A 26,925-nucleotide genomic window follows, 5' to 3' on the forward strand; every position below is an offset into this window, starting at 1 on the left:
AGGGGAGAGCATATGGCATTCTCAGGAAAGCAGAGACTTCTTTGGCCCCAGCACAGAGGACACCATTGCAGTTTGGTTTGCCAAACTGAAATGTTCATGATTGTAGGATGCTAAGAGTTTCTTTTCTAACACATTTTTAATGGCTGCTTTTTGTAATGAAAAACAAAAAACTGTTTGAAGTCAACTCCCAAGCCCTTGGGAGGCCATACAAATTTGTGATGGCAAATGTCATTGATGAGAATTTTTCCCTTTATTTTTACTGCTGCAGGCCTGGCCATCAATACAGAACACGTGGATCTTAAGTTCCTCTTTCAGTGGCTATCAGCAGAGAAGAAAGATGCATGATAAAGTTTAATGTGTTCATTCTCTTAGTCTTCCTCCTCTCCCTCATTAATTTGAAGCACATTGCCACTGAAGAATGGTTTCAGGAACATAAAGGCTAGCTTTTTCATACCTCAGCTCAGGTCTCTGATCCTGAAGCCTACAGAGATCCCATCAAAAACCAAGTACAGCATGAAGGCCTCCCTTTTGTCCTTAGTTATTGTGTGAGGTTAGGATGAAACACAGCAGATCATAGCTGATAGACAAGAACTGCATTAAAACTATTTTAAAACCTTTTTTCCAAAAATACAACAATCAAATATAAAATAATTGTCCTGAATAGTAACCATAAATTCAAATGAAGTAAAAATGCAAGGCATACAACTTTTACAATAATTTAAGAATATATAATAGTGCCATAACTTATTTAAACACTTGAATCATGAAACACTTCAAGTAAATTTTCATTTACAATTCTCACGAAGCAAGTCACACAGCCTTTAATTACCTAGAAAAAATTAGCCTGAAGAAGTCGTGACAAAAATCTCCAACACTGTGAGAACAAAAACCAGTGCAAAATCCAGGTCCTACTGAAACTGGCGTAACCTCCCACTGATTTCAATGCCTAAACCTGATTTTCATTTCCAGTCACATGTCAAAAAAGCAAATTATTCTCAGATACTTAAATAGGAACTCAGTGAGTAATGACTACCTTAATTTCATACACAATATATTTTGCTGGATGATCAGAGGAATCAGTGGTAGATGAAAAGCCAATCACACTATGTTGAAATACCAGCAACTTAGCAAACAGAGGAATACTCCAGCTTCAGAAAGCATCTACTTGTCTATCTACAATCTGTAATATATGATTACAATTTAACACAGGCATATCTGCTGATCCTCAAACCACTTAGTGGATTTGTTGCTGGTTACATCTCATTATTTCAAATTTTCAACTATCTACAGAGACAGGCAAATACGAGACCATCCAAGTGAGCTTTTCCATGTACATCACATTTGAGTCTGGATGTTAGAGCTCAGGCTGGAAGACAGGCAGGGTGTGCCTTTGAAGCCACAAGCATGAGTGGTTCACAGAAAAAATCTTCCTTAGGGTATGAGATGTGAAGCAGGTGCTTATCTCTGCAGGTATCATTCCTGAGATCTTTCTTGGGCTTGGGTCTGGCCTGCTGGGTTAGCAGACATCTCCTCTGTACTGCAGAGAGGACATAGCACAGGGCAGGCTGGACAAGCAGGGACTGGTTCCACCACTACAACCAGCAAGGAAATGGTGTTGCTGCAATGGAGCAGCAATGAACTTTTACGAGTTGGAATGCTCCACTTAAAAAGCTGGCCTAGGAACAGCCAGGAAGGCAGTGCAGGTGCATTTTTTAATTCATGTCTGGTATCAATGGACCACCAAAGAAGAGTGATGAGAAAGAAAACTAAGGCTGGGCTTAGCACAGGGCTCAGCCCCTTAGCAGGGGAGGCTGAGGAAAATTTTGCACGGGCAGGTGTTCCCAGAGAACTCTTTAGAACTTGAAGAGTGTCAGGAAGAACAGTGAGTAACATAAGTGGAAAGAAACTTAAGTGCTGTAGCAGTTATTTTTTAAAACAAGCAAGGTAAGAACATTTCTGTTCTTAAAACATGATCAAAGCACTTGCGAAGGTTACCAGGATGCTCTCAATATCCTTCTTATGTCTTTCTAGAGTGGGATGTGGGACAGCATTACTTCTCACTTGTAAACATCTCTGGTTTTAGATGGCTTGTATTGTCTAGAAGAGCATAGGATTTCACTGCCATTCATGACACTAGTAAACACTCGACTCTTTCAGCCTGAAATCAGCAACATTAATATTTGGAAAACATGTTTTAATGCTGTACTGCTGACTGGATTCATTCTTCAGCATGCCTACACCACAGTGCCTGTAAATAGAGAGGATGATTACTTGCCTGCTTGCTAGTCAGTTTCTGAGTCCTCCATTTCTTCTTGATCGGCTTCCTCTAACTGGAAAGTGATGTGACGCGAAGCCTGTTCCTCAGCAGCAGGTAGGTCAGTCTCTTCATCTGCTGTGACTGCTTGGTCAGCAGCTTCTGTCTCAGCAGCCACCTGTGGTGCACTGTCTGTTGGCCTGCGCTCCTCAGCAAGTGCCTCTCTCTGATCAGGCAGAGGTTTCTGGCTAAACACATCTAAGCGTTTTTCAGTCACTGTACGAATCAATGCTGAAATAGAAAAAAGTATCATTAACAAACAGAATTAAAAAACACTGTCATTTGAAGTGATTTATACATTGCTGACCTGTGAATTCTTGGGCAGAGGGAAAAAAAAAAAAAAAAGAAATAATACTAACAATGAAAGAATGTGTGGATAAGCAAAATCATTCCTGCTGCTGTAGCCTAATTACAACCAAAGGTTTGCACTGAAAGCAGTGATTTGGAAGGGTTCACCTGGACTGCCTTGTACATCTCTTCATTGTTGTCTGATCACATTTGGAACAGGTCACCCTACAAGGTGAATTAGCCAGGTTGCATGTCGTGTGATGTTTTTGGCAGAGGGTAATACTGGAACTGTGGGACTCATCAAAAAGACTTCCTATTTCTGAAAAGCAGCTGTAAAACATCTGTTCTTTATTATTTTTGTTGTTTTGCCTTTGTAAGTTTTTCTAAACATTGTACCTCTTCCAAACCAATGAAAACAACAATAATTCAACATTCACTTTGAAATACATCATTTAAACATGGTAAATAAAGAGACCAATGATGGAGGAAGAGGGCTTTAGTATAGAAAAAGGAACAACATACCAGAAGATACAGATACCAAAAGAAGATTCTTTGCTAATTTTGGGGTTGAGGTTTGCATCACTTGAGAAGACAAACGTAGCCACCTTAGATCATAGATGCTTCCTTCTAATTCACAGGTTTTTTATTGGATGGTGACAAAATTAGCCATTTATGTAGCTTCTAAATGCAAATTACTTAAAAATATATCCTTAGAGAATTCTCCTATAGGAATATAGAATTCTCACCATCCAATAAAAAATTCTCCTATAGGAGAATTCTCTATTATAGGAGAGAAAATTCCTTCCCTCAAGAAGAAATCCTTTAAGAAGTGGTTCTTAAGTGTACACACCAACACATATGTCACAGGATAAAAATACTAACATTGCAGCTGTAGCTATCTGAATTGGACCTCAACAAAGAAAATACTGGGTCCTGGTTAAGCTGAAAATTAACCCAAAGGAAAAAAACACAATTGTAATTCAAATCCACAATCACTGCTTGAGGTAAAACTGCAAGAATGAATATGTAATGCATACATAAGAATGGGTTTGGCCTGGTGGATACACATTCATCATAATTTTGTGCTTCTACAAAAGACAGTCTTAGATTGTCCAGGTATTTCAGTGCAGCCTCTGAAGACTGACCAATAGAAGAACCCACATGCTTGGTCCAAAACAGCCCAAAAGAAAGCAGAGAGTGATATTTTAATCTGCTTCAAAAGCAAGGACTTGATTATTAACTGCTGGAGTAGTAAGCTCTTGTTCTGATTAAAAGTGCTGGTCACCTGACCTTTCTGTCATCATGCTGAAGGTATTGCAACTCCCAGCAGCAACGCATATCAAACAATGCAAAGCCAGCAGAGAGAGAAATTAGTGCAGCATGTTTGGCAATTCTAATACTTTCAGGTGAGAATCAATCATTTAGCAGCTGCAGTAGTGATTTTCCCAAATTTAAAAACATTTTTAAATGTAAAAATAAGTAAGTAGAAAACCCGAAAGCAAACATACGAAGCCACAGGCGCTTGGACTTCTTGTTCAAATGACACCTGCTCACTTAGTCCATAATGAGCATACAAACGTTCCATTTGTTTTGGCTGGAGAAAAAACAATTACAAATAAGGAGCCCAGATTAACTGATAACTTACAGTCAAGCATCACCCTTCCCAGAGTCTTCTTTTCTAGTGTTTCTTCCACTTCTGTCATCAGCCATGGCAGGAATTCTGTCTCAATGTCTGTAAGAATTTGGCAGAAAGAAAGCAAGAAAAAGCATCTGCTTACTAAGGATGAGCAACGGGATCTCTGGGCTGTTTTTCATTTGCTGTGACCATTAAGGGATGAACAACCCTGCCAGAAGATACTTGCTTTGCAAGAGCCAGATGAAATCTCTCAGGATTTGTTAGGTGCCTTGTCTCCTGCCTCTCTTACTGAGATTCCTCATCATTATGGACCTGAACCAGAGTCCTCTCAACCTCACTGATTTTCAAAGGGGCTTGGCATCCCCAAAGAGCAAACACACATGAGATGCACAATAATGTTCTAGCTAGATGAAAATAACTACCCTGAGCAAGTCAGAAGAATAACATTTCCTGCTCTGCTTTCCAAGTACATCTGGCTTCTAGTCTGCTGAAAGCATTTGTTCTCTCTGACTAAAGAGCTCCTGCTTACTCCAGTCATGCTTTTCACGTGTAACAGTCCCAAACCCCGTTCAGTTTGCAAAACACACTCAGTTTCTGCATTTGCCTTCTGACTCATTCTGGAGAAAGTGCACCCATTTCCAAACTGGAGTCTGAGCACCTGTACAGGAACTGGATAAGTGGGGCGCATCAAAGTAACCCATAAGAAATGCTGCTGACTCTGAAAGCTTGAAAGTTCCTGATGTACAACCCTAAAATTATTTGCAGAGTCTAATTCTTATTGACCATTTTTTCCTTTGTTCCAGCAATCGTTAACAAAGATTCAGAGTGACATACATATTTCTTCACTTATCCTATCAAAACACACTTAAACAGTTTGGATCCCTCTCTCCTTCTTTCTCTACCAGTCCTAAACAGCCATTTGTTTCTACCAAAATAAAAGCAGCTCTTCTCATTATAAGCAAAACTGTCAGTTCTTACATATTTTTGAACACTTGGTGCAGGTAACCAATGTTTGTATTAAAACTGTGAGTTTGAAAACTACCTCTGCAATCAAAAATGTAAATGAATAAAGCATTCTTACATTATTCTAAATAATAAGACTGTAAAGTATGTGTGTCTATGGATGGTTTGACTTCTATATTACTCCATATATTAAAAAAATAAAGTACAAACCTCTTTCTATAGGATCATAGAAAAAGCCACTCTCGTGAAGATTGTTGAAGACTGAGGGAATAAGATCAGCCAAGTAACGCTTAGCAAATGTCTGAGCTGCAATTTTCTCCATGGTCTCTTTCTCTTTCTGCAGCATTTGCATCTGCAGCTGTTTGCAGCGTTCCTGTCAAGACAATACTGCACTTCAGTTTTCAGCCCCTCAGCTCTTTTGATCTAGATTTTGAAAAATCATCAGTGTGAAACTCATAAACAGCAGAGATAATGAGAGTACCAATACTTAAAACTTCTGAGCTAGATGCCAGTATCTGTGGCCTCTAACTTTCACAAAAAACTCCTTGAATGCCTGATCATAGAGTGCAAGGACTAGAGGAATCCCTTGATACAGCTTTTTTAATTTTGGCAGGTCTGTAAATATAAGGGTCTTATGGCTGGCTAAATGAAATCCTTCTCCGATACCTTATCATCCACTGATATCTCAACTGCTAGATTACTGCAGATAGAGCTGATTGATGCCCTTGGAATAAGGTGAGGTTGGGTGAAAATTTCATCAACTTTTCACTTTTCCAATTTTATATACTATTTGACGTAAGAAAAAATGAAAATGTAGGTTGGGCCAGGAAAACAATAATAACATTAACATTACTAACCCAAATAAACAAATTAAGACTTGTCATTTCTATTTGTTTCTACTTGCTAGATACTAGTAACATATTTTTGTACTTGGAGATCTGGAGAGGTATGTGTGTTCATACAATAGCACATGCATTCTCTGTGAAAGAACACCAGGTGCTTCTTGCCTTCAAGCACTCTGACTACTCCTTTAGATATTATCATAATGAACAGGCTTGAGTAACAGCTGCACAATACTGTCAGGTTTGGCCTCCTGATCAGGTGCCTGAGTTCACCAAGTCACTTGAGCATGACTGCTCTAATTGAACAGAACAGTACAGAGCAGGCCTATATGACAGCAAGGTTCTATGTGAAGCCAAGGTTCTACGTGGCACCAAAATGCTTTCAAGAACATCGAACTTGACAATACCTTTCTGCCCCCATTCAGCTGATTTCAGAGCTCATCCTTCAGTACTGGACATGGTGAGCACTCTCACAGGCCTGTTTCACACATAATCAGACTTACCTTCTCCTCTCTGTATCGCCTGTCTTGCTCTTCCAGGCGCTGGACCTCAGCCAGCTCTGCATTGCGCAGTTCCGCATAGGCACGCTGATGTGCCCACAGCTTGGCCAGCTCTTCTTCTTCCATGACTTCCAGCAAAGCTTGCTCAATGGTTTTCCCAATCAGCACTTCCAGGATTGGCTTGACTTCAATGTCAAAGTCAAAGAGCTGTGGATGAGAGTCAGTGAAACAAAAATAAATGACCCCTTACCACGATCCCTCTCAACATCTTGGCAAGGAGCAAAGGAGGATGATCAAAACACCTGGCAGAAAGACGTGATGAGAAGTGGAGGTAGGGATCCAGCATCATCTAAGACGAGAAGCATGAATGCTGCTGGGGTCTAAGTGACAAGTGAGCTGGAATAAGACACCACATATTCTGCTGCAGTCACTTAGGGCACTGTCAGGGACAAGCAGAACACTCACCTGGACCCTACTGCTACTCCCTTCTGTGTTTCCAGCCCTTCTGGCTGGATGCTATTTCCACAGAGGAGAACACTTTTCAGTATTGTGGTTCTTAGCTGAAAGCAGTAGAACCTGTGTTTGTTCCTCTGTTTTGCATGGTTTCTTTTGCATGTTCTACAAGATGTTCCTTTCTGGTTTTGTCTCAAATTTGCTTGATATAGGAAATATGCTTTACCACTACTTGTGTATGTGACTTTGCTTCATACCTCTCCTTCTTCTATTTGTGTGGCCACATCTCTCCCTGTTTTGGCTGGCACGAAGAAAGGAGTGGGAGGTCTATCCAAAAATGCATCTGTTTGACATTCCACATCAACCTCTATTATCCGGTCACTTATCTCTTCCAAATACAGCTCTAGAAATAAAACAGAAGGAATGCTCTACATTGGATTCTTTTTTATTTCATTCCTCAGCTATTCCTGATTACTGTACTGGGTGAACTATATACAAAGATGTATAAATACTACATATGCTGCAAAGTTGTTTCTATAAAGTTACCAAAAAAACACAAAACAAAAACCAAACAAAAACCAAATGCAAATTAACACACACAAAAAAAAAGCTCTCAAAACAATTTGCTACATAAGCCATTTGATGCCATACTTTCTGTAACATCTGGTACAGTTCTTGGAAATTACTCCTAAACCCATTCACCCGGTTTCTAAAGAGACCCTACACCATTTTCAGTCCACCTCGAAGAGTAAACAATTCTTGGTAGAGTGTAGGAGGCAGTGCAACAGTAGAGGTACTGGGATATGGCAATTTCAAAAATGGACAATGATTATACTACTAATTTACTAACCATCTACTCACCATTAATAGTAATAAAGCCATAGATTTTTCTCCATTGTATAGAGAAGACTAGATCTCCAGAACACTGGATCTGATGGATTTTTAAAAAATGACATTCTCCTTCCGGGCCAACTGGAAGTAGCTTTGAGGTAACCAAATATATATAGCACCCTGTGCTTGACTTGAATTATATGTCTGTTTCCCACTGCAGAGATTAATCAGCACTAAAAGATGGGAAAAAAGATAACCACACTAGGCTGCCTCCTTCTGTGCCCAACAGAATTTCAATGGTGAAAAACCATTGTACATTGGAGGGGGGTTCAGTTGTGCTGTGGCACAGAGAATGCTCACAAAACCAAAGCCCACATCTGGTTAGCACGTACCACAGCTGTTTTCCCAGTTTATAAGACAATCTGAAATGCTTTTCTGAATGGTACAGCAATACATTGTGCTCAACCCCATGATCACCCCCTGACAAATGTTGGTCTTACTACAAATAAATTGTTTGCTCACAAACAGTGCAGCTTCCTGCTTTAAATTAGGGCCACTGCCCATCCTTCTTTCCCTTCCCCCTAGTAATTTTTAATACTAGTCTTATTAGAAGAACACACCTCTATTTGAGCTATACTTCTCTGATGATACTGGAAAAGGAATGAATAAATGAATTGTTGAATAAATGTGCACTGAGAATTGAAAAACAGACATTCTTGAAAATAAAAGTCACTCTCATTAGCCACATTTATTAGTAATTAAACAGAACTAAAAATAGGGGGTTTATAGTGGAAAGGATGAGAGAACCTTACCCTTAATTGATTCTACCAATTGAATTATCACTTTAGTAAGTAAATTTACACCAGAAAGTTTTTGTTCTCAGATGAATTTTTTTTTTTTAAATCATCCCTTACCTGTCTGCACATGAACGTGCTCTCTGCCTTCCACAGGCTCAGGTGTTCTTAGTTGTACTTGCTCTTCTGCTCTCTTTCTAGCCAATGCTCTCCTCCGTGCTTCTCTCTGCCTTTGAATCTCAAATGCACTGGGATGATGGATACACTGGACAGGGGTGAACAACAAAATAAATAAGAAATACACCGCCATGCACTTGGTACTTGGAAATACTACTAATTTCTCTTGCAAATGAAGTCTGTTGTTGTTTTTAACATTACAAATCTAGTATTTCAGATTTACTTTTCAGTTTTGATTGATTCTAAATTGTCAATTCCCTTAAAGACTAGGGCAAGAAACTAACAGATGCATGGGATATCTACAGGCGTACTTTAATGGCACCTCATGCTACGATAAAACAAAATGAAGCATATTAAAATGGCTTATTGTCACTCAGCTGCGAGCTTCCAGGTGAAGCTTGAAGAAGGTGAAATGGACTTCCCCAACACAGGAAAGATGGGGACCTTCTGGAGAGGGTCCAGAGGAAGGCCATGAAGATAGTCAGAGGGCTAGAGCACCCTACTAAGATAGACTAAAGGAACTGGGCTTCTTCAGCCTGGAAAAGGGAAGGCTGTGGGGAGACCTCTTTGCAACCTTCCAATACTTGAAAGGAGTTTATAAACGTGAGGGAAATTAACTTTTTACATGGGCGGATACTGACAGGACAAGGAGGAATGGAGTTAAACTAAAGGAAGGGAGATTTAGATTAGACGTCTTGGGGAAGTGTTTTTTTGTTTGTTTGTTTGTTTGTTTGTTTTTTAACTGAGAGAGCGGTGAGGTGCTGGAACAGGCTGCCAAGAGAGGCTGTGGCTGCCCCATCCCCTCAGGTGTTCAAGGCCAGGTTGCATGGGGCTCTGGGGAATCTGATCTAGTACTTGGTCTAGCAGTTGGCAACCCCATCTGTGGCAGAGGGCTTGGAACATCTATAATTGCATGACTTCAGTCCAGTTACTGCAAGATCAACAGAATTGTTTGTTAGATTAAAAAAATCTAGAAACTTGATTGCTGTTGAAGCAAAAGACATCCACACTACTAAATTCAGCACTTTGTGGGCTGGAAGGAAAATACCTTTTGAACTTCATAAACAGAATACATGAAAATAGCTGTTTGAAACAACTAAGAAATAACACAAAGCTATTCCCATACAACTGCTTGTAAGAACTGACTACTTTAAATTCCCTACACAAACAAAGCATCCGCGTAGAAATAATCTCTGGAAATCACAGAATCGTTCAAGTTGAAAAAAGTGATCATTTAGTCTGACCGTCTGCCCATCCCTCCGCACCCACTGACCACATCCCTCAGCACCACAACCACACGGATCTTGAGCACCTCCAGGGTCGGTGACTGCACCCCTCCCTGGGCAGCCTGTGCCACTGCCTCGCTGATCTTTCTGAGAAGAAACGTTTCCTAATACCCAACCGAAACCCTCCCTGGCAAGAGAAACTAAGGCGCTGCTTCCCAACGCAGCTGTGGGATGATGCCCGCGGAGAACCTACCATCGGCACAGCCTGACGGGCGTACGTGTTGCCGCGCACCACTCTCCTGTCGTACATCAGGTTGGCCCAGCGAGCGGGCTCCTTCACCCTGCAACGCCAAGCGCCCACGGCTGCAGTGAGGGAGGCGCACCCTCCAACTACATCCCCAAAAGTCCCAAGTGCCGTGGCTCCCCCCACCCCGGGAACGGAGCCTGCTAGGGGCACTCACGGCTCGTCGGCCTCCAGCGGTGCTCGGTACTTGGGGCGGGCGGGCACGGCGCGGGGAGGGCTGCAGTAGGTGTAAGGCACGGCGGAGGCCGACGGCGGCGGGCGCAACGCAGGCAGCATGGCGGCGGGCGTAGGGGGCTCCCGCTCCCACAGCGGCGCGGCTGTAACGCGCCCAGGCAACCGTCTCTAGGCAACGCGGGGAAGGCGCTGCGCATGCGCGGGGCTGGAGGGCGCCGCTAACGGTGGCGGGGCGGGGTGCTGCGGGAGGCCGCTAGCTCGGCTCGGGTAGCACTGAGGCGTGGCCGCGCGGTGGCGCTGCCGTCCGTCCGCCTCTCGCGAGCCGCAAAGGGGCGGGGCGGTGTGTGGCTGGGCGGGAGGCTGTGCGTTAGCCTGGCTGCGGGGTCGGGGCGGGGGGAGGTGGCAGAAATCTGTTGGATCGCATGTTGGTGGCTGGTGTAGCAGTGTCCCGAACGGCAGCCTGCAGTACTCTGTGTACACGCTTAGGGTCCATTGGTCTGGGAAGCTGTTGTGGGAGTTGGGTATTGCAAAGATGTAGTATGGTAGGAAATAGGAGAGCGAGGCGGGCCCTTGGTATGACTTCTGTACTCCCTGCCATAGAATCGTGGAATCACAGAATAGCTCAGGCTGGAAGGCTCCTTAAAGTCCACCCAGCTCCAACCGCCTGCTGTGGGCAGGGCTGCCACCCGCAGCTGCCCAGGGCCCATCCAACCCGACTCTGAACACCTCCACAGTTTATTTGGGCTGCCTGTGCTAGTGCCCCACTGCTCTGGGTAAAGATTGGTTGCCCAAGGATAAAGATACAGGTTGCCCAAGTAGGCTGTGGATTCCCCATCCCTGGAGGCGTACAAGGCCAGGCTGGATGTGGTTCTGGGCAGCCTGCTCTGGTGGTTGGTGACCCTGCACAGAGCAGGGGGGTTGAAACTAGGCGAGCATTGTGGTCCTTTTCAACCCAGGCCGTTCTGTGATTCCACGATTTCTTTCCTAACATCTAAGCTAAGTCTCCCCTCATCTAGTTTAAAGTCATTCCCCCTAATTCTATCACTATCAAACCATGTAAAAAGTTAGTCTCTCTCCTGCTTAAAAGCTTCCCTCTTTTGTACTGGAAGTGCTGCAGTAAGGTCTTCCTGGAGCCTTCTCTAAGCTGAACAAGCCCAACTCCCTCAGCCTTTCTTTACGAGGTGCTCCAGCCCTCTGATCATCTTCATGGCCCCTTGGGCCCCACTCCAGCAGCCCCACATCCTTCTTGAGCTGGGGGCCCCGGGCCTGGATGGAGTACTGCGTGTGGGGCTCACAAGGGCAGAGCAGAGAAGGCCCTTCATCTCCCTGCTGCCACCCTTTGTCTGATGCAGCCCGGGATACAGTTGCCCTTCTGGGCTGCAAGAGCAGCTGTTTGCCCACCAGTACCCCTGAGTTCTCCACAGGGCTGCTCTCAATGAGTTCTTCTCCTAGTCTGTACACCTATCTGGGATTGCCCTGACCCATGACAAGTAATGAGAACATGTTAACAGATTCTATATTAAAAAAACAAACAAAAAAAAACCACAACAACAACCTCATTAAAATATGCTAAGCAAAACCTAACAGCAATTAAGGGTTCCTGCTATAGTAATAGCACTTTTTAAATCTTTGTGAGTAGCCTTGATTACTTCACTAATACTGAATATATAAAATATCCATGCCCTTTCTTTCTGGAATCCTTCTGGAAGTCATTTGTTTTGGTTATGCTGCTATGGCAGGTGTAGGTTCTCCACGTCAATACCTTATAGACAGTAACAAGTCTCAGGTATCAGAGAGTGTTTCCTTCATAGGAGGCCTACAAGGTGCAAGGGAACCAGGAGAATGCTGCAAGTGTCACGAGGAAGGGAGGTGAGAGCAGAACTGACAAAGCTAACCAGAACCAATGGAACCTAGGGTTTTTTACAATTCAACACAAAGGCACTGGAGGTACTCTGCAGGAGGGGCAGAGGGCTCTGGCTTTGCATGTTAGCAAATGCCAGAATGCCACTGTCTTCATGCAGACATCACAGAATCATAGAGCAGTCCAGACTGAAAAAGGCTCTGGAGGTCTCTGGTGCACTCCTCCTGCCTAAGCAAGGACAAATTCAAAGATAGATCTGCTTGGTCAGGGCCTATCCTGGCCGTTTTTGAAAGTCTGCAGGGAAGGAAGCGCTTGAGGTGGCATCAAAAGTCCTGAAAAGCATCATGCTGCTGCTAATCAATGCCCTGAGATATCTGGCAGAAATATAAAACACAGTTATAAGCGTGCTCTAATGCTCTTGGAGAACAATTAGCAGAAGTGCAGTGAAAGCTGCTTTTGACATGATGCAGTGATGGGGTCAGAGGGAATCAGCAATACTGCAGCAGTGCTGTGTCCTAGGGTAACAGAGGGTGTGACAGCCCTCAGATGGTGCCTTTGCTGATTTTTGTAGGCACTAAGTTTAATACATATAGGCCTAGTTCTGACAGTGAGATACTTAGCTTTAATAAAAATATGTACCAGCTTGCAAACCTTGACATGAGAGACATAGAAGGAAAAAAACCACCAATCTACTGGAGCAAAACTTGAATCCCAAAAGTGAGATTACTATTATTCTAAGCTGTGTTGGTGGTCGTGATCTGCAGTTTTCAAAAGGTAACATGCAGATCCTATTTCTCATGTCTTCAAGCCAAAATAGTTAAACTTCCTTTTTTTTTCTTTTCTGTAGCTCTGCAGCTTCCTTTTGACTTCAGTCCTGAACTCATGGGGCAAGCAGGGCTATGAAATTCCAGGGCTTAATTTTTCCAGTGCTCAGCAAGAAAAGATTTTGTTACTCATGATTTCAATATTAGCAAATACCATGTCACCTCTGACTGTGAGCATCTTTTTCCCTCAAATTCCTGCAAAGTTTGCTTTTCAGTATGACAAATTTCATACCCAGTGTCAAGAAAAAATCAGGGAAGAGTTGAAAAGCATTTTAGAGAGTGGAGCAAAGCACAGCACACTCAGTTTTAAACTATCATTTATTAAACTGCTAATTGGAAAATCAATTGTTGGTGACCTTCCTACTGAAACTCAAGTGAGTTGCACACTGCTACTCCCTCTCCAGCCTCTTTTTACTTTCCTTGGTCAGGGTCTTCCTTTAACCCCAAACTGTGGGCAATTGCATGAAACCAGAGTAAGAAAAGACTGATCTGCTTCTGTTCCCCCTTCACTATAGCCTCTCTGTTTGTTCATCTTAAGACAAATTGCCCTTGATCATGTCTCTTGGAGTCATGGCAGGATCATCCTTTTTTCACTGAGGTTGAGCTGCACAGTCCAAAGCTGTGCCGGAGGCATATGGAAAATGCAGAGCCTGATACCAAATAACTTCACTACAATTCTCCAGTCTTTATCTCAAGGCCGACCTTCCTGAGCACTTATGGAGAAGTAGTGAATGCTCTGCTCTTTCACATGCTCAAAAACTTCTGAAGTGCTGTGTCTTCTGGCTGTATCTCTATTCCTTAGGGAAGACATGTATCTGTATATCTTGTCATGTAATTTTCTGTAATTCTGGATATAAGGCTCTGCAGAATTCTGCAGTTGATGCTGTAGGTCACTTTCTCACCTCCTAACTGACTGCACTGAAGAGAACTGATTGGTGAATTGTATGCAAAGCTCTCCAGCTGTATGTATATGTGATCATGGCTTTATAATTGAACGAGAATTCACACTTGGAGGTGCAGGGGAAAAGGTGAGGCCATAAACTTGCTTTTCAGTGCTCGTGCCCTGTGTATAATGAGGTTGAATTGCCTGGGCCAAGACTGCAGTAAGCATGAGAAAATACCGGCATATCTCCCATCTTTATCACAGGAACATCGTCTCTTGAAATCTGCTTGGGTTTGGCCTTAAAATATTTTTAAAAAACAAACAACAGTGTTTTATAATTTTGATCTTGATCTACAGCTGAAAGGCTGAAATCTGGACTGTAGCATCTGAGAAGGAAGTTGGTGAGATGTTTGTGGATTGCGGGGAGAAAGAGTTTCAAGCAGCCACTGGGTCAGTTCTGTAAAAAGCTGATTGGCTAAAGAGGTTTTGTTTAGAAAGTGACAAATCTTTCCTAGAAACCTTTTCTTATTATTACCCAGCAGAGGAAGCAGTGCTCGATGGGGTCAGGAGTTGTAAATTGTTTGTTCAGACTCACATGCTGGGTTAGAAACAGAAAAGGATCTGTGATCTGCTCTCCTCTTGCAGAAGCTTCACTCAGAAGTAGAATTCAATTGGTGTAATTGCCATAGCAAATGAAAAGGATTTATTTAAAATTATAAGTGATACTTTCTATAAAGGAGGACAAAAAGGACTACATAATTAGTGACTCTTAGTAGCAGAGGAAAAAAAAAAAAAAACAAACATTAAAAAAGCAGCTGGCTGTGTATATGAAAGTCAGCTGCCAATATGAAGATTGTATCACTTATCCAAAGCCCTTTTCCCCTGGATTTTTCCCAGGGTTATCGTCTGTCTGTTTGAAAAGTTCCTTCCCTTTGTGAATAACCTTCCCCACTGTTCTGATGACACGTGTGATAAGGACTGACTGCTGAGAAGATTCAGAGAAAAATGTAACCAGAGCGCCTAACCAAGGTGGCTTCCTTTTCCTGTAGTCGGAAATTGTCCTCGTGGAGGCACATGACAACCACAGCTCCTGCTGTCTGCCTAAAGCTAGCAGTTCAACAGTGTGTTAAAATCACCTTAGTTTTGCAGCTGGATGTGATCAGTTCTGGAGGTGAAATGCTTGCTGGATCAGACAGTTAACCAAGCAAACTTCGAAGCTAACTTGGTTAATCTCCTGACTGAATTTCCGAGTGAAATTAGTGAATGTTTCTATGCTGCTTTCCATGTGAGACAAACATATCCTGCTATGCGGAAGGAAAGTGGACCAAGAAAGCAGCTTTTCATGCCTTTCCATTCAGCTCTCGCTGCCCCTTGGCAGTGCAAAGCAGTGCAGAAGCCGGCCTGCTGTGTAAAACGTCATAGCAGACAGGTTGAACAAAAATGCAAAATTCTATGAATGACACTTGAAAGCATCATATTTTCCTGAGAGTGCAAATACACTAATGGATTGAAGGGAAGAAAGATCATGCTACATTCACAGAGTTCTGGCAGTGAGCCATTCGGCATGAGCCTTTTTTAAAATGTGGAAGGGTTCCCCTTTGTAGAAATCTGGTGGGAAGTGTCTCAAGACACATTCAGATGGTAGATGGATGAAATTCCTGGCATCCATAATAATGGCTTCCTTTAGGGAATCCTTGAGCTTGGACATCCTGGAAAGAAGGCGCTGGAAATTAGTAACTCTTTAACTTGAGTACTCTTTCATCTGCAGACTGTCGTTCAGAATCCTGAGCTGCCTACTTATATTCATTCAAAGCACACCCCTGTGACAATTAAGTGCTGTAATCTCCAGCAAAAATTGGCAGTAATATTTTTTCCTGGGTCAAGGGACTTTCCTGTGTGCAATGGGACAGTGAAATAGTGATTTGCAGTATATGGGTGAGGAGTGAGTCAGCCTGGGAACAAGCAGTGATTGTGTGCTGCTGCAACAATCCAGTGTCTCTGCTGGCTTAGCGCCAAAGCTGGTACGGGCAGTAGAGAAACAAGAACTCCTGTTCCCAGACTAAAATTGGCAGATTTTTTCTATGGGCGGCTTTTGGTCTCCTGTGATATATCTTTTATAATTGGAGACACATTGTGGTAAAAATAGATCGCATGGAACTCCTTACAGTATGTAACTGAGTTATAAGACAGTCATCTTGTGATTAGCTTTTAACGTTCCAAAATTATACACACTCCAGGCAAGAGTCTCCAAACCAGTTTGACTTCAGTGCTACAGGAAAATACAAAGGTATCACAGAACCACAGAATGGCCTGGGCTGGAAGGGACCTCAAGGATCATGAATCTCCAATACCCTGCCACATGCAGGGCCATCAACCTCCATATTTAATGCTAGACCAGGCTGCCCAGGGCCTCATCCAACATGGCCTTGAACACCTCCCGGGATGGGGCATCTACAACCTCTCTGGGCAGCCTGTTCCAGCACCTCACCACTCGCTCTGTAAAGAACTTCCCCCTGACATCCAACCTAAATCTTTCCTCCCTCAACTTAAAACCATTTTCCCTTGTCCTGCTGTTATCTCCCCTTGTAAAGAGTTGATTCCCCTCCTGTCTGTAGGCTCCCTTTAGGTACTGAAAGGCTGCAATGAGGTCACCCTGCAGCCTTCTTTTCTCCAGGCTGAACAAGCCCAGCTCCCTCAGCCTGTCTTCATAGGGGAGGTGCTCCTGCCCTCTGATCATCTTTGTGGCTCTCCTCTGGCCCCTCTCCAACAGCTCCCTGTCCTTCTTGTACTGGGGGCTCCAGACCTGGACACAGTACTCCAGATGGGGCCTCACAAGAGCCGAGTAGAGGGGGACAATCACCTCCCTGTCCCTGCTGGCCACCCCTCTTCTGATGGAGCCCATTTGCTTTCCGAGCCACAAGGGCACACTGCTGGCTCATGTTCAGTTTTTCATCTAACAGGACCTACAGGTCCTTCTCTGCAGGACTATTGCCTATTTGTAAACAAAAGGCTGAAGAGGGAGGATCTCATTGCAAACAAATAAATAATAATTGCTAAAAAATGACAAGTTGTTGGCTTTATTGTAGGTGCCAGTGTTGGACTTTGATGGCAAGTCCATAGGAATAGACTGAGTTTGGTTGGTAGGCCACAACGGAATGCTGAGGGCGCAGTGCAGTGCTAACTGCCTCTAGCACCATCACACATGCTCAGTCAATTCGAAACCCGCATGCATTACAAGTTATGTGTACTTGTGTGTGTCTGTGAAGACATGTGGTTTTTGTTATTAAGCAGACATGTACGTTCTCTTATTTAATCATTAAACTTGGGTTTGTGTTATTTTGTAAAATGGTATGTTAACATGCTCACTGCAGCAGAAATATCCAGAATACTCATGCAATCCCGACAGATTTTGTCATTTTCAGCGTCCCAAAGAGCTCACAAAAAGTATGAAATAATTTGCGATGTGTTTTTAATTAGTTCTGCGAGATGTGTATGATTAGTGTTTCTGCTGTTCTGACCACGTGGGGGCAATATACCAGTAATAATTGCCTAAACAAACAAGTGCCAGTTTGCTAATCCAAGCGTGCTCAGGATGGGTTTACAGAGGCTGCACATTGTACCTGCGTTTGTTCAGTTTTTCTCGGAATTTGTGAGCTCGATGAATCATAGATTTAGTGGCCACTTTTTTTTTCCACGTGAAAGTAACATAAGACGTTAAATGTTTTGTGATAAAATCTAAACCACAGATAAAATTAAAAGTACAAGAACAGAACGGTATGTATTTCAAAACATGGATGCATATTTCAAAATTATAAGTAGTTCCGAAATGATCTCATGTAAGCCTGCCTGGCTTTATAGTCATGAAAGGAGTTGCAAATATAGAACTACAAAAAAATAACCAGGGACTCTCATTCTCCTTTTTGCTTTGTTTTGGGTACAGCTACTCCCAGAAACCATCATATCTGAGATGCTTGTATGCTGTTTTCTAATTACCTACTAATTAGCATCTCTTCTTTGTAACTCCCTCTCCATCTTACTGATAACTGCTGTTGTGTGGCAATCTACCTTGTTTCCCCGACAGAGAAGAATATATTCCCAAAATCTGGCCTACAGTTTTACAAAATTAAAATAGTGATGCTATTGGTCAGTTGCTTTCCTTCCTGCTATGTGTCGCATCATTTAAACAGAACAGCAGTGCAGTGTATAGTATAAAAGTAGCTACAATTGGTGTTGTTCCTGAGTGCTTTTAAAGAGAGACGATGGACAGTGTGGCAATCATGCAGAAAATGTTTTTATTGTAGTGAATTTACACAGGAGAAAACCAAAACTCTGCCAGTTCCTAAGCCATAAAAGGAAAGGTGAGAGCTAACCAAAATAAGTTCCTACATGTAAAAACATTGCACTTCCTGTTGTCTTTACAAGGACAGCACTTAGATATGTTCTTTTCCTTTCTTTGAATTTTACAAATGATCTGCAATTTTAACTAATTAAAACTTGAATCTGGAATGTTTCCTCATGGGATTTATTTTTATTATTATTTCTCATGAGAGCAAAGCTGAAGACGATCTTTCCTTCTGTTTAGTCTGTCCAGTTTATTTAGACTAAGAGCATCTCAGGCCACTCAAGATTCACTTGATACGTGCCTGTAATGACCCTGTAGGGCTTCAGTGGCTCTAAATCCAGGCTTAGTACACAATATTAATGCTGACTCATGGTCAGATTGTTCTCATGGTTAGCAAGCAGGAGGAAGGAATGGCAGCAGGTTCAAGGGGCTCGATGAAAGAGTGAAGAAATGGCCTAGGTGGCAGAATAGCTATTCTCCTGTTGGGGTAACTGCTAACCCACTTCTTAATGCAGAAAATCAGCAAGGCATTGCATCAGCCTGACGCACACATGGCAAATGACAGAATCTTCAACTATACAGAAAAGAAGAGGAAAGTGGGACAGGTACTTGGACCTGCCTACCTTTTAATTGTCCTTTTAGGGATACACATACGACACTGTTTATCAACTACTGACTAGTTTTCCCACACAACACGTTATGTGCATCATAGTCACTCATATTTTTACATACTTTCCCCCCACGAACACACACCTCTTTTAGTGGAAGAAGGTGACATGTCAAAGTGACCAACACTTCAGAAGAGCCTCCAAGAAAAAAATGTTCATATGGAGCTAGCTTATTCCGGGTCCCTTGAAACTAATATCTTACAAAACATAAGCAAAATATCTATCTTTACAGCATTTACTTTGTACAACGTAAAGAGGAGAGAGAAGATTTTAAACGTAGGATTCCTTAGCATATTGTATCTGCTCTACCTCAAAAATGGGCTGGCTGCACCGTCGTGCCACATACTCATGTTTGTTCTTTTGATAGGATTCAGACATGGCTCTCAGTCGGTACACTCCTGGCGTCACAGGTAAACTCACACGGGAGTTTATTCCAACAGTAACACTGAGAGTTTCAGTTTCTGCATCAGAATCATTCACTGCAGAAATCCTGTCGCTGGGTAGGTCCTTCATAGCTGTACAGGCTCTGCCCTGTGCAAGGCCAGTACACAGATCAGATGGCAAAGCGTCCTGGTTTGACACCTTTGATCTCATAGTCTGAACTGTGACATTGCAGGAGGGAACTTGGGTGGCCACGCAGTTCTTAGTAGCTTCTTCGTAAGAGGGTGGTCTTCCAGGATTCCTCTGGTCTACCTCTCTGAACACTTCATCAGCTGACCTGAAACGTGACCTTCGCTGGTATGGCACATGCATTGGTTTGTCATCCTCGGGGCTGTTTTCCTGTACAATTCTGCAGGAGAACTGATCATCTTTCTTTGTGAAACTGTCCCTCTGGAAACCCACGTGTTTTCCAGGCCCCCAACTCTGTTGTTTTGTTAGTGTTTTCCGGTGGTTTGCAAAAGAGAATGACATAGAATGCTTTTTGATCTCTCGCCTAATTGTGCTACAGTCTTCATGAGGCTTGGTGCAAAAGGACTGGGGCCTATTTAAGAAGTTTTTTTTGGGACTAGAGGGTGAAACTAATGGGGAGCTGGTGAAGACTGAGCCATCAGAGCTCTCTAGTGAGCAACTGGAGGATGTTTTAGATAGAGAGTCACTTGATAGTTGTGAAGGTAAGATTGCAAGTCGTTTGTCCAGCACCTCATTCTCCAGACCTAGCTGCTTCTGCTGAACTGGAAAACTGTCCTCACTTTTGTTTAGCTTCTGTTTCCTTATTTTGCTTTCGAAACGGTCCTGGAATGATAGGTCTGGCTCTGAGTACCTCCTGTCCATCGTGTTGGTGTCATTTTTGCAAATAGTCAGTGATGTGGCAGAGACACACGCTGGATATCTTCTGCTCAAACCAGTGCTTCTTCCTTTGGGCTGCTCCAGCTCAGAAGTACAGCATTCAGCTTCAGGATCTGGGCTGTCATAGGCAGAGTCATTCTGATGAGTAGCACACAGGCGTTCTGTGGGGACAAAGCACCTGTTAGTTTTTACTGGCCATGGAAGAACAAAAGGAAGCTATCTGGAAAATATTCCTGTAGAAGTGCAATACAACAGGTTCTTTTAACATTTGTTTCCACAGATGTATTCCCATATCAAACCTAAAAGCAGCAGCCCCAGTCTGTGACAATCCCTCCTCCATTCTCTTACCTGTGGAGCTGTCTATATGCTCTGGTGACTCCACAGCCAAGGTGCTGACAGGCCATAGAATGTCCTCTCCAAATATTTCTGAGTTGTTTTCTATAAGGAACTCCACCAACACAGTCACCTGCACACAGAAAACCATCTATTTCAATCAAAGGGGCTGAAAATATATTGAACAGTCTTTTCTGCTGCTGCCCGATGTCTTTGTATGATGAAGGGCTGCACAGAGAAGGATGGCTTCTGCCAAAATCCTGGCCTGTACCATGAGGCCTGACACCACAGGTGGACTGATCTGCCCTGGTACCAGAAAAAAAATGCCATCAGCCACAGTTTAGCACTCCCCATAGGCTGTGTGGTTAGCAATGCCCACAGGATACACACTGCAGACATGTGGGATGAGGGGCAGCCACACAGCGGTGCTGTTCTCTTTTGTGTGGCCTTTGCTGTAGCAGTGGGATCCCCGAGGATGCATCTGAGCTACCCAGGGAGAGCAGCTGGTAGGTGAACCCAACTCACCTTGTCATTCATCTCCTTCTGCACCTCCAGCGGCAATGTGCTGCCTGTCCCCGGGCTCAGCATGTTTGGGCCTACGCAGATGGCAAGGTTGTTGGCGTCCATCCTGCTGGTGTCAGCGTTCTGGCTGATGCGGTGGAGCACAGAAAGCAACTGCTTGAGCAAGACCAGGTTTGGTCTGGGCAATTTGTCAGCCACCCTAAGTGAAAAAAGGCAAAATGAGATGTTAATTCCTGGTGCGGTGGCTGCTACTTCTTTATTTGAGCAAGTCTCAGTTGCACATGGACAGACAGCACTTCCTCCAGAAAAAGGAATGCCTATGCTTTCACTACTTTGCAGAAGTGTCATTCAGAAATCCCCAACAGCAGCCGAGCTTGTGGGTAAGTACAAGATCCTGAATTATGTGGTCTTGACTGAGGGGAAACATTACAGCATCCTGTGTCACTGAGCAGAGGAGGCGGCATCAGAAAATATCACCAGAGGTTCCTAAGGGTGCGTGAAAACCTGTGGCTGTCACACAGCTCACAAAGCCCTTTCTGCCACCTTTCACCTCTGGTCATTCTGAAGGACACAGCACAGGGCCAGCCTCACTTGTCCAACCCTGTGGCCATCAGGCCTACAGCTCTCATCAGCGCTTGCTACACCATACAGTGACAACATTCACTGTGACACCATCAGCTCCCTCCTCCTGCTGGCTATAAGTGATTCCTAGAGCAATCCCAAATACCTCCAGGAAGTGCTTCTGCTAGAGAAGTGCTTTTCCATGCTGATTGCTCTACAACCCCCACAGAAACAATTGCAAATGGAGAAACGGGTTTCTAAATGAGACTCAAGTTCCAGAGAAGGTGCTGGCCACTACCAGCCTCTCCATTGCACCTAGACTGGTTGCAGAACTTGCTGGTTGCAACACTTACTCTTTCAGTTCTTCAATTTTTTCTTGCTTGCTTGGCTTCTCCAGAGCTAGCATCCACTTGTCATACAGGTCATCTGACAGAAGTTTGGAGGGAATATTTCGGAGGAAGTCCTGCAAAGTCAAGAGACTGAGATGAGATTATGGACACTAGGGGAACATGGCTGCTACTCGGGCTCTCTACAAGGCAGGTTGGCTGGAGCTACCTACTCTCAAAGGTGGCCATCAGCTCTACAGAGAAGCAAGCTTCACAGGTACATACTGTGTGCCCTTACATCAGTGCAATAAGGGTTTATAGCTATTATGTGCTTCTTGTTCATCCCTAAATCTCAGTGTTCCTCACAGAAGAGGATGCTGAGGAGGAGGAATTGAGTTTCCTGTGGGCATGCAGAAAGTCAGCAGCAGAAATGGAGCTGAAAATCCATCTCAAAAGGAGAAAGCCAAACTTTCCCATGCCTATAACATTTAGTTTGGTTTCACTCTTTCTTTCACCTGGAGTCCCACCTAAGCCAAATCTCTGCATTACGGTGTGCCTGTGCAGATTGGCTATGTTCTCCTACAGCTGAAAGTCAGAGGAATTTACCTTCAAAACCACTGCCAGTAGGTGCACAGTTTTGCTTTCCAAATCAACATTCCCGCCTTTGTTTAGATCCTCCTTCAACTCCTTGCGCGCTTTCTCATTGGCAGCTTTTCTGAATATCCCTTCAGTGGAAGGTCCTTTCATGTACAATATAGTTAGGAGATCCTGCAGGAAGAAAATAGACAGGGATGGGGAAAATGTTATTGTGAGTGAAGAAAGGTCCTTTAGCAGGTGAACATTTCTTTAGGTACAGGAGAAAATAAAATGACTGTAGGTATACTCTGCTTTATGTGGACCAGCATCTAGTTCTATCTCCAAGTAGGTTATACTGGTAATAATCTGATTTTTCCCCCAAACCAAATTATTTTTGTACTCCAATGGAGTCATCCCTGCTTCTTTCCAGAAGGAAACAAGAGGTGGCTCCCAAGCCAGGCTGAATGCCTAGAAAATATTTCTTAGAAGAGAAAAAAGCCTGTGCACTGGAAAAGCCAACTCAGTGGAAGAAATTTTGCAAGATCATTTTTAACTAGAAGATAAGTCTTTGAGTATTTATCAGTGGCAGTCCACAGCTGAATGATATTTCAGGGAAACACAGAAATCCCTGAATGTTTTTGCTGCTGAAAGATTTGTTGATATGACTTCTGTAAAACCACAGAGGTTTGTACTGAGCAACAGATCTATTTCTCCCATTCCCGGTCCACAATGTCTCCACTTGAAGTAATTTCCAATGGAAGTTGCATAGAGTGGACAGAACTTGCACATCTGATCCGTTCCACACCTGGGAGGAGCTCTGAGCTTCTCAGAATTGTGCATGGAGAGGAAACACCAAAACCACTAATTTCCAGAGTACTGTAGCAGAATCACAGGGGATCCTGCCTCACTCTGGAAGCCAGAAGTATGATAAACATATCGCTAGGATTGCTTACCTGGACTGGATGGGGCAGCATGTCATCTTCCCCACAAATAATTGCCAGAGGCTGGCCAAACAAGGTGATCTTGAGGCCGGAGTCCAGCTGCCCTGGGGAATCCCCGCTGGTGGAAGTGCGTCTCAGAGCAAATGGCCACGATATCACCTTCTTTCTTTTCTTTGTTCCATCTGCTGCAAACAAAGGAAAATTAAAAAAAAAAAAAAAATCAGTTAAAATAAAACAACAGAGTTGTGCTTCCCTTCATCTGCGTGCAGTGTTATGTGATGTGGAGTGAAGAGCAGAGGTGTATGTTGAGGCAACAACTCAAACTAAATGGGTAGAAACTGAAAGATAACCAAGTTGTTGCTAAGGAAACAACTGCCTAAACTTTAGAACTCTGACTATCCCTCTAAGGACACCACCTTTCCTGTTTTCTGACTTTTTTTTTTACACTCTAGCCACTATTTCCTCTTAGAGAATGGGAACATACAGGGCACAGAACTAACGGTACATATCTGACATTTATAGAGATTTTTGTAATTGCAGAGGTTTCTGTGATAGCTGTCTAAGGTAGATATGTCACTTGGGCAGCTTACAATGACAATTTCCACTATTCAGTATTGTCCATGAAGGATACACCTCCTCTAGAGTTGAGCATCACTTTTGGGCTGCATTGGCTTCAGGGTCAGAAATCTCTTAGCAAGTGTTAAAATCTATGAGAAAGTCACAGTGCTATGGAGTCATATAAAACTTGCTTCTGATAAGCCTGAAAATCAGTGTGACAGGACAGCTTGCTCCATTTCTGACCCTGTACTGTGCTGGTTCTCCTCCCAGTTGTTTGCACCATGAGAGCAAACAAGTGCAGCTCTGCTGCAGCTGGGTGTGTTTGCCCTGGTGTGTAAACATATGGGTAGCGGTGAGCAGCAGGGCCGCACCCCAGTGGAGATGCTCCTGTCAGAAAGCAGCACGTGCACTGATGTTGCTGCCGAGGACACAATTTAATCTGGCTCTGAGGACCATGGAATCGGGATGCACAGGCAGGCATCATCATCATCTGCAATGAGCAAAGGGAGGCCGCTGCCTCCCGGGTCATGGTGGGGCTTGGGCTGCACTGAGGGACGTGAGGTGAGCGGTTCTACACGAGCATTGCAAGCATTATATAAGAAGGTAGTTTCTCAGTTTGTTTTTAAAACTCACCAGCCAACTGGCAAAGTCTGTCCTCAGTGTCAGCTGGGCCCAACAGGGGGCATTTCTTGGCATCAGCCTGCAAGAAGCGCATCAGAGTTACAAGAGGGCCTTGAGCAACCTGATGCAGCCACACAGAAACCCATGAAAGGCCCAGGAAGCGAGCAGAGTGACCGGACAGCTGCCGAGGGAGCCCTGGGCCCAGCCGTGATGCTGCTTTGCTGCCCAACAAGAGTGCATGGCAGCCACCCTGGCTGTTGCCCGGCCAGTCACAGCCCCAGCGCTGAGTTAGACAGCTGCTGTGACTCCAAGAAGCCACAGCAGGACACGAGCTGTCTGAATGTGGGGAGGGGGAACAGCCTGCCCATCTGCCTCCCCCCGGCACTGAGGATCTCCTCCCAAACTCTGCCCATGAGGAAGGGCTCTCTGCCATCAGATCCTGACCGGGGTGCGCAGCCGGGACAGAGATCTCGCCTCAGCACCCAGCAAAGAGCTGGGGAAAAAAAGTAGCAACTGCTTACCTCTGATGGGCACTCAATCAAACTCTCCATGTTTCCAGCATTTAGTGTCTTTGACTAGGTAAGAAAACAAAGACCAGGAGTGAGTTATTTAGTGCTACAGTTTAGAGATCAGTGCTTTTCAAAGTCGCTCTGTTGACAGAGCTGAAATAATGACACTCACAGTATTACAGCTGCTAAGCACTTTCATTAGGAGTTTAACTGGGGGAGCTCTGCACTGTCTGGTTCCTCGGGTCCTTTTGTTTGCCTGTTTATTGAACAAGGAACAGACAAAAAAAGGAGCTTGGTAAAGCTGCACCCTTCTTTCCTTCCTTTCCTTTCTGCCCCACAAGCCAGCCAAGCATCTCAGCGCAATCCTGACCAGAAAGATCGCCCACCCGGGTGAGCCATAAAAGCAGCGCTCACCGAAAGCTCCCTCTGTAATGCCCTCAGTCGTTTGCTCTGTTTCCCCCTTCATTCACTCAGACAAAAAGCAGCTTTCCATTTTTAATCCACGCAAAAATGAGCAGGCAGTGACAGCTATGTGGGACTGTTGATTTGCAAACACAAAGCTAAGCAAGCCAGTCAGCTTTGCCCACGAACTGTCGGTGCACATCTCTGTACAGCTGTGCCTGGGGCTCCCCAACCGCACCCCAACAGCGCATGTTCGTACCCAGGCTTTGCTTACCCAAGGAGTGAGTCCCGCTGGAGCTCCTTCACCTCCTGTGGGCTGCAGAGGACAGGGCAAGCAGCATCGTTCCCCTGCTGCTAATCCTTTGGGCGGGCGCAGGCGACTAAACAGTTCTACCCCACGTGTGCTGCCTTATATAGTGCAGAACAGCAGGTGGAAATTCACAGGCAGGAAGAAGCATCATGGGGCAGGACTGAGATGCTGCGACATTTCTGGCTTCCTCTTTCCTTTTAGAGGAGCTCTGTGTTGTTGGTTTTTTTTTTTCCTTAAAGAAGAAGAGAAAAAAAAACACCCATGTATCTGTTATGCATGGAAAGGATGAGCCATTTGCCAGGTGAATGTTCCATCTCGCATCACTGCTGCGAGGTGGGATGTGCAGAGGGGGCTGTGGCGTGGGCAGTGAAAGGGCAGTGGGCACCACCTGTTCTTTGGGTCCCAGAGATCAGAGATTGTGCAGTTTCAAGATGCACTGCTAGATCGACTTGCACTCAGAATAATTAAAAAGAGGAGGAGTGAAATAGCCAAAATTCAGAGAAATGTTTTTGTACATTTTTTTACAAAACTAATCACAACAGTTTAATGTCTGAAAGCAGTGCAGACACACACTTTGCAGGTGCCAATTAGTTCCTGAAAATCCAAGTGTCAAATAGGCTGGAAATAGATTATCTGGTAAAGTTACACTGAGCTGTGAGCTATTCATTGCTGATATGAAATTTAAAACAAGATGACTAGAAAGGAGAACACTAATGCTATTCTAAATGCTATTCTGCTTTAAAAGAAGAAATAACGTTAGATAGTAAACTGTTGCATATAACAATATGTAATAAAAACTCTTGATGAAAATACTTCTTAATTAGAATGGTGTGTCCAAGTAATAAAAGATCAATCCATCTAGAGAGCTCAAAAAAGCCATCAATTGTGAAAGGCACATG

The 26,925-nt window shown here is 43.9% G+C and overlaps 2 protein-coding genes across 4 annotated transcripts; both read right to left on the bottom strand.

Annotated features, from left to right (window-relative positions):
- Window positions 1–603: 603 nt before the first annotated feature.
- RSPH3 (radial spoke head 3) lies at window positions 604–10,659 on the bottom strand. Its single transcript, XM_048937223.1, has 8 exons — window positions 10,486–10,659; window positions 10,278–10,365; window positions 8,742–8,886; window positions 7,254–7,399; window positions 6,547–6,750; window positions 5,412–5,574; window positions 4,248–4,334; window positions 604–2,545 (listed from the first exon to the last, which is right to left on the bottom strand). Exons 1-8 carry the CDS (start codon window positions 10,602–10,604, stop codon window positions 2,283–2,285), a joined length of 1,215 nt encoding a protein of 404 aa, XP_048793180.1. The 5' UTR covers window positions 10,605–10,659; the 3' UTR covers window positions 604–2,282.
- Window positions 10,660–18,338: 7,679 nt separating this feature from the next.
- LOC125689706 (T cell activation RhoGTPase activating protein) lies at window positions 18,339–26,114 on the bottom strand. Of its 3 annotated transcripts, none has more exons than XM_048937202.1 (10): window positions 25,991–26,114; window positions 25,487–25,570; window positions 25,327–25,380; window positions 24,818–24,884; window positions 23,639–23,808; window positions 22,716–22,877; window positions 22,137–22,246; window positions 21,226–21,421; window positions 20,716–20,833; window positions 18,339–20,528 (listed from the first exon to the last, which is right to left on the bottom strand). In XM_048937202.1, exons 2-10 carry the CDS (start codon window positions 25,511–25,513, stop codon window positions 19,351–19,353), a joined length of 2,082 nt encoding a protein of 693 aa, XP_048793159.1. In that variant the 5' UTR covers window positions 25,514–25,570; window positions 25,991–26,114; the 3' UTR covers window positions 18,339–19,350. The 3 variants fall into 3 exon arrangements, with proteins under 3 accessions (XP_048793159.1, XP_048793158.1, XP_048793160.1); XM_048937201.1 differs by having other exon boundaries at window positions 18,340–20,528; window positions 23,639–23,811; XM_048937203.1 differs by lacking the exon at window positions 25,487–25,570 and having other exon boundaries at window positions 18,340–20,528; window positions 23,639–23,811; window positions 25,991–26,106.
- Window positions 26,115–26,925: the final 811 nt, after the last annotated feature.

The sequence above is a fragment of the Lagopus muta genome, chromosome 2 (genome assembly GCF_023343835.1).
Source record: "Lagopus muta isolate bLagMut1 chromosome 2, bLagMut1 primary, whole genome shotgun sequence".
Lineage (NCBI taxonomy): Eukaryota > Metazoa > Chordata > Aves > Galliformes > Phasianidae > Lagopus > Lagopus muta.

Excerpts from the sequence above, each read along its gene's own strand:
- RSPH3 (XM_048937223.1), bottom strand. The coding sequence starts at position 10,604 with ATGCTGCCTGCGTTGCGCCCGCCGCCGTCGGCCTCCGCCGTGCCTTAC. Across the intron at positions 10,366-10,485 it reads CCGCTGGAGGCCGACGAGCC|GGTGAAGGAGCCCGCTCGCT; the intron begins GTGAGTGCCCCT and ends TTGGCGTTGCAG. Across the intron at positions 5,575-6,546 it reads GGCGATACAGAGAGGAGAAG|GAACGCTGCAAACAGCTGCA; the intron begins GTAAGTCTGATT and ends TTGTCTTGACAG.
- LOC125689706 (XM_048937201.1), bottom strand. The coding sequence starts at position 25,513 with ATGAAAGTGCTTAGCAGCTGTAATACT. Across the intron at positions 22,247-22,715 it reads TACTGGCAGTGGTTTTGAAG|GACTTCCTCCGAAATATTCC; the intron begins GTAAATTCCTCT and ends TTGACTTTGCAG. Across the intron at positions 20,834-21,225 it reads AGAAGGAGATGAATGACAAG|GTGACTGTGTTGGTGGAGTT; the intron begins GTGAGTTGGGTT and ends TTCTGTGTGCAG.